The 7,223-nt window shown below is 41.1% G+C and overlaps 1 protein-coding gene across 1 annotated transcript; it reads left to right on the forward strand.

Annotated features, from left to right (window-relative positions):
- Positions 1-5,325: 5,325 nt before the first annotated feature.
- Smp_180640 (hypothetical protein) lies at positions 5,326-5,796 on the forward strand (the record flags this gene model as incomplete). The annotated part of the gene is made up of 4 exons (XM_018791641.1): positions 5,326-5,382; positions 5,423-5,505; positions 5,540-5,654; positions 5,686-5,796. 4 exons carry the CDS (start codon positions 5,326-5,328, stop codon positions 5,794-5,796), a joined length of 366 nt encoding a protein of 121 aa, XP_018645246.1.
- Positions 5,797-7,223: the final 1,427 nt, after the last annotated feature.

The raw sequence follows: 7,223 nt of genomic DNA on the forward strand, positions 1-7,223 counted from the left end.
ACCAAAATCGAGTGACACGAAAAACAGTTCGGGAAACTTCCCAGCCGGCACGCGTTTACGGCAACCGTAGCCGGCGAACACAGACGCCTCTTATATGTCACGGATGTAACTACGAAAGTTCGCTAGCTCGTCGACACCGGCGCAGAAGTTAGCGTTGATCCAGCAAATCCCGACGACAGACTTCGCGAGTCTGTTTTATGTTTACAGGCGGCAAAACGGAAAGGTGATCGCTACTTACGGTAAAAGGTACGTCTACCTTAACTTGGGTTTACGCAAACCCATACACTGGATTTTCATGGTTGCAGATGTCTCTATGCCAAACTTTGGTATAGACCTGTTACAACACTACAATCTACTCATCGACACACGCTCACGAAGGTTAATAGACGGAAACACTAAGTTATCCGTTTGCGTAACTCCTTGTTCCGGTTGCAGGTTATCCTCAGTCACAATTAAGCACGCCATAGACCCCTTGTACCAATCAGTACTCGACAAATACCCCAGGTTATACCAATCGCAATCGAAATTTCCTTGTGTAACCAGCAATGTTACACATCACATCTGGACTACAGGACCACCTGTATTTTCGAAAGCCCGAAGACTCGCTCCCGAGAAGCTTAGGTTAGCTAAAAACGAATTCGACCACATGATGGACCTAGGGATACTTCGACCATCGCATAGTCCATGGTCATCCCCATTGCACATGGTCCCTAAAAAGAACAGCAATGATTGGCGGCCAACTGGTGATTATCGGCGTCTGAATGCAAAAACCATTCCCGATCGTTACCCGCTGACTCATATTCACGATTTGACAGCTACCTTGAAAGGTACAACTGTCTTTTCGAAAATCGCCTTGATTAGAGCTTATAACCAAATCCCTATGGCACCTGACGACATCCCTAAAACCGCTATCATCACTCCCTTCGGTCTTTACGAATTTCTACGAATACCTATTGGTCTAAGAAATGCGACTCAAACCTTCCAAAGGTTTATAGACGACGTCTTCCGAGGTCTCAACTTCGTACATGCGTATGTTGATGACTGTCTAATAGCAAGTCCGGACAGAGAATCACATCTCAAGCATCTGGACATTGTTTTCGATCGACTCCAAAGGCATGGCATTACTGTCAACATTCAGAAATGCCAAATCGGAACTAACTGCTTAGACTTCTTAGGACACACTATTGATGCCCAAGGCATCCGACCCCTTAGGAGCAAAGTGGCGGCCATTCTGGATTATCCAGAACCGACCACGATCAGGCAGTTACGAACTTTTAACGGACTCGTAAGTTTCTATAGACAGTTCATACCCAAATGCGCATCCCTAATGAAACCGTTAACCGATCAGCTTCGTGGAAATGTGAAATCAATTAGTTTAGACGACACAGCCCGTAAAGCATTCTCCACAGTTAAGGAACACATCGCTAAGACAACCCTGCTTGTTCATCAGGACACTCAAGCGCCCATTAGTATCGCCGTAGACGCATCCGACTCAGAAATCGGACGAGTCTTACAACAATGGGTTAACAACTCGTGGCAACCTTTAGGATTTTTCTCGAGACGGTTGTTAGACGCGGAATCTAGGTACAGCATGTTCGGTAGGGAATTCCTAGCTATGTATTGTGCTGTACGGCAATTTCGACATTCCATCGAAGGAAGAGAATTCACGCTTTTTACCGATCACAAACCTCTTACCTTCTCTTTAAATTCATCTTCAGACAAGTACTCACCGCGAGAGTCTCGACAACTGGACTACATTTCGCAGTTTACTTCAGACATACAACATATTTCTGGAGGAAACAATGTAGTCGCAGACGCCTTGTCTCGAATTAGCTCCTTGAACAGTTTCCAAGGAATCGACCTTCTTAAACTCGCTCAGCTTCAAAAAGAAGACATTGATCTTCAGCATGAGTTATCCTCGACAACTCTTAAACTAAGTATTAGGCAGATGGGAACAGGTAAGGAAACCTTACTCTGTGACACATCTACAGGTAGGGATCGTCCAATTGTACCAAAACACTATCGCCGCAACGTCTTCAATACGTTGCACAATCTTTCTCATCCAGGTGCTCGTGCAACAATCGAACTTATAGCCGAACGCTTTTGTTGGCCTGGCATGAATAAAGACGTGAGGGAGTGGGCACGCTCCTATGTAAGCTGTCAGAAATCTAAGGTGATCAGACATAACAAATGTCCCTTAGGCTCTTTCAAAACCCCTGACGCTCGTTTCGACCACGTCCATCTATATTTGGTAGGACCCTTACCCGACTCGAACGGATACTCATATCTCCTAACATGCGTAGACCGTTTCACTCGATGGCCAGAAGCAGTACCGATTAATGACATTACTGCTGAAACCGTGGCCCGCGCTTTCGTCGAACGATGGGTAGCAAATTTCGGCTGCCCTTCCACAATCACTACAGACCGCGGACGACAGTTCGAATCCTGACTTTTCCGTTGTCTAACCTCACTAGGGGGGTAGTGATCTGTAGCTGTAAATAATTCCCCAAAATCATTAGCTAATGAAGTGTTCGACATTGGATGCTGACCACGTTGTTTAAGTGGACTTGTTTAGCTGAAGGCTTTCGGTCATGCATCCGCACCAGATCACGTTTCAACACGGTGTGGGACACAGCTCCTACGTTTCATTAGCCAGCTTATAGAAAAGGTCCTCGATATATTGGTAACGAATCAAATATATCTTTCCTGCCTCTTCTCGTCTGACTTCTGATTTCTATCTGACTGGGAACAATCGAATATAGAAGGTGCTACTGGTATCCAGTTGTAAAACTAGAATATCCGTTGCATCTTTCAACATGCTGCTAATGCTCGTTAAGGAACTACGATAGTCGTAGTTGATTGGTTAGTTCTATCGATTGACCTAATTATTTCATTTGAAATAGTAATCAACTTTGATATGAAGCAACGAATGTTCACAGAAACTGATAAAAACACTCGAAGTGAAAAATGAAAATTAATAAGTATAGAATGCAATAAAAAGTAATAATGATAGGTTGCGTTATTCGAAGTCTTGCTTACCAGTGTAGAACATCAACGTTGATGTTCTATGTCGAAATGATTGGGGGCCTACTATAGTTAGACGAGAATGGTGACGAACCAACTAACGTTGAAGTCACACCTCACGACCAGCCTTTACGTGGATTGAACCATCGACGCATCAAAGGATCATGGACGCTATGGAGACTGTACAACACAAAGGACGTTATTACAAGAATATATTAGTTAAGGTACAAACACGAAGATGCAGAAGTGAAAGAAACAACCACTGCCGCGTGGGCAGTCCATGGCATATAATTGATTGATGAGCGTTGACTATCCTTGACCTTGACAGGGATAGATGATCTGTTCTATATTCAGTGACATTTCACCGACCCTACACCATAAATGGTTATGGAGATGAAAAGAAAATCCAAGAATCGTTGTTACTTAATAGTTATAAAAAGGGAATACGGAGCATACAATAAAAGAAAACGAATAAAGCACTGTTTGGTCTGCCACATTTGCACGACCGATCGTTACGGAATCCGGTCTGTTGATCTCGAACTTGGGCATCTACTGAATTTTTCATCCAGTTCAGTGACACTTTGTTGAAAACTTTTCCAGTGTGTCTGTGATACCTGTTCTTCCTCCCAAATCTTCCTGAACAGAACGTGAAGCATTTAAGCAGTTGCTTCTATGTCTGACTTTTGTGCTCCCGATAGTATATTGTCGTGTCCATCTGATTTCCCACTTGTTTTCTTGTTTGCTTCAGTGTATTCAGCTTGTGCTTTGACTTTCTCTGTTCTTGTTTGGCTATTGGTAATTACTATTTTCTTGTTCTTCCTTTCTTGAACCTTGTCTGGGGTTTCCACAGGAATCCATTCCTTATGATGATGATGCTTATCGCGACCCAGAACCTCCTGACACGTTGAACTAAGCGCTCATTTGATCCATTTCCAGTTGTCCTCCATAGCAGTTTCTTCTTCTTTAAGTAGATCCTGTAGGGCTTGTAACGTGTTGTTGAGAGTTATCTTGAAGTGGTTGAGTTTGTTAGTATCTGGGAAAAGGGCTGTATTAAACCTTTTACACTGCTGTTTCTCTAGTTGTCCAGTGTTTCTTTAATTTCAGTTTCATCTTGACCACAACCAGGTGGTGATCTGAAGCTATGTCAGCTCCTATCCTGGTTCTCACATCTTCCACTGTCCTTTGGAATCTTTTGTTGATACAAATATGATCTATCTGGTTCTCTGTGGTGTGGTCCAGTGAGACCCATGTAGCTTTGTGTATGCGTTTGTGAAGGAACATTGTGCCGCCTATAACCAATTTGTTGAATGCACGCAGATTTGCAAATCTCTTCCCTTTATCATCTCTTTCTCCTAGTCCATGTCGTTCTATTATATCTTCATATCCTGTGTTGTCCACTACACTTTAGGCTTTTAGATCTCCCATCGGGATGGTGAGGTCCTTTCTTGGGCACTAAGCTACGTTAGATTGAAGCCTCGAGTAGATCTGATCTTTATCGTCGTTGCCATCATTGCTGGGTGTATAACAGTGGACAACATTCATCACGTTTCCCTCCTTTGTTTTGAAGGATGCTCAGGAAAGATTGGATAAAGAGCGCTGGTGGGCGATCTACGCTCTTCGATTAGGGGTAACAGGCGTAGGTAAAGTAAGATTCCATTTGTTTTGAAGGATGCTTTGATGGTCCTGGATCTGTGAGATTCCCATCCCATGCGTTTATTTGAACAACGTCAGAGCAAATCCCTGAGTTTGTGGAGTATTTTCCTGTTTGTAATCAGAGTACGTGAGCATCTCTCCCGAACATAACCTTTGCTGTCCAGTTTTGGTCCAAAGTGTTTCACTGATTTCGAGAACCGCCAATTTATATATTACCATTTCCGTTGCAATTTGACTGGTCCTCCTGGTCTCCCACATTGTCCGGTCGTTCCATGTACCTATAATATTTTTTACTGTGGTTGTTAGAAAGGACATCGGCCTCATGACGTCGGAAGAATTTCAGCTCTCGTAATGGGGCGTGATAATTCTTCTGAATGAAGATGCTTCAACTCGGAGGGCAGAATTTAAATGGTTTAAATTGTTTATTCTAGTTAGAGTTTATTTTAAGCATGGTTGTTTTCTACGGGATGGGATTGCTGACCTCACGCCTAACCCTCTTCGTTTGTGTGGATTTGGGACCGGCAATAGCTCTAGGAGAGGTACAAGCTGAGTTTTGGTTTCCACACTTAACATCTAATTTTTCTGGGACTGTTGTTTTTGTTTTAAGGCAGTTGAACTCTGACCAATGTCATGGACTCCAATGTATGCATGATTGACGACTTTTCCGATCTTAAGGATCTAGTTGAGAAGTCCCGTAATGTTGAGGTAAGTAATATTGGAGTTTTGAATAAAATTGACTTTACAGGCAGATGTATTTGATGAAATCAAGGACTTACTTGCTAGAAGAAGTGAAATAGAGCATAAATTAAAAAAGATAAACTCTCTAATGTATGCAAACCCGTTAGCTATACTTTTTCTGTAGACCTGATTTCCATAAGTTACAAGTAAATGCCGAAAATTCTTCGAAATTGGTCGGTTGTGCTTCGAAACTTGCTCTACAGCTCAGTGGGAAAGTGGAGCAATTAGATTTTGTAAAAGTAATCTTATTGAATTCCTAGTATTTTTCAGAATCATGTTCTTAAATGTGTAGATAAACTAAGTCATATAATTACTGTAAGGAACAGTGCAATTGGAGTGAAACGATGTCTCGTTGACTCTAAATTAGATGAAGTAACGTAGTTGATTTTCAGTTATTTTTAAGCCACTGGTTACGTGTTTACATATCTGGAAATGGAGAAAGACATAATTTCTCTTATCTCGCGTCTATCAGCGGGTAAGCCTGTTTTCCACTTTAAAATATCATCGGTCTAAACTAGTAGTTTTCTCACTGTCCGGGTTCATTTGCATATATATATATATATATATATATATATATATATAATGCATACTTTGATGAATCGCTTAAAAAATGGTTGTGAATTGTTACTTCAACTTCTCTGCTTGTGTTTTGATTGAAAGTAGAGAAAGCTTTCCAATAGTCTGTAACTACATGCGTAACGTGAGGTCCTGGTCAGCAAATTATATGAAAGTGGGAAGACTACTTATTCCAGTCATGATGAAGGACCATTTAGAAATACGCCTTAGGTAGTCCCTATACTTCATATCGGAACAGTAAATGAAGAGCCTAACAATGTAAAAGCAATAGATGCCAAAATGATTCCAGTATTAGACGAAGTAAGTGGCTAAAGGTATCTATCTTAAAATCAGAATTTAGAGATAAATAGGAAATAAATTGATCTTTGTTGTTAAGTCCTATTTTGAGCTACGTTTATTCGAGTTCTTAAACCGTTGACCACGATTATCTAGAGAACCTCGACCAATAATTCAATACCTGTCAATTACGACTTAGATAAATGATTTCGTGGTAGCTTTTAGCCTTTCAACCTACCCCTAGATCGCTCGGCGTTAAACATCAGGATATGACTTAACTAGAGTCTGCATAACGTGTGTCTCAAAAACTTATAAGTTTAAGATGGTTTAGAAAGCACAGTTCTATTGTTCGTCATCATATGAAAACTTAGTATACATTGGCTATTTGTTCTCGCCACTTTCGTTTAACTGCTGTATATGTTGACGGTGTGACGCTTATTGCCCATTTCTTGGAGATTGCTGTAATCTAACTCTAGTGTCAGTCGAACGATATTCCGTTAAGCAGAAGTGATAAAAAGTGGGACATTTCCAAATACTTCAATAGTGAATCAGTGGCTTATTGGTTTAAACATTAAGCTATCAACCAATGTAGGGTAGGTTTGAAATCCGAATTCTGTGTTTTGAGCATTCAAATATTATGACTAGTTGTTGTAAAACATGACTGAAAGCCGAGTATAGCTGATGAGTCACAATAATAATATAATCATTATAAAGTCTAAAGTTGAGAAACGAGACGTAGTTAAATGGATACTTCACACCTTTCAAATGTATGGTGGTGGTCTCCGTCGGTCACAACCTAGAACCTGTGCCTTTGTACATCGGTTCAAGTTCGCATACCCTATCATCACTGAGAGATGAAATTTTCAGGCCAAATCCCAGAATAGTAGAGGTAGTTACCGCACCAAAGATACGATTCAATAGGAAAATATAAAATAGTTAAATAAAACCAAGGGAGT

The sequence above is a fragment of the Schistosoma mansoni genome (assembly GCF_000237925.1).
Source record: "Schistosoma mansoni, WGS project CABG00000000 data, chromosome 2 unplaced supercontig 0108, strain Puerto Rico, whole genome shotgun sequence".
In the NCBI taxonomy this organism is placed as follows: domain Eukaryota; kingdom Metazoa; phylum Platyhelminthes; class Trematoda; order Strigeidida; family Schistosomatidae; genus Schistosoma; species Schistosoma mansoni.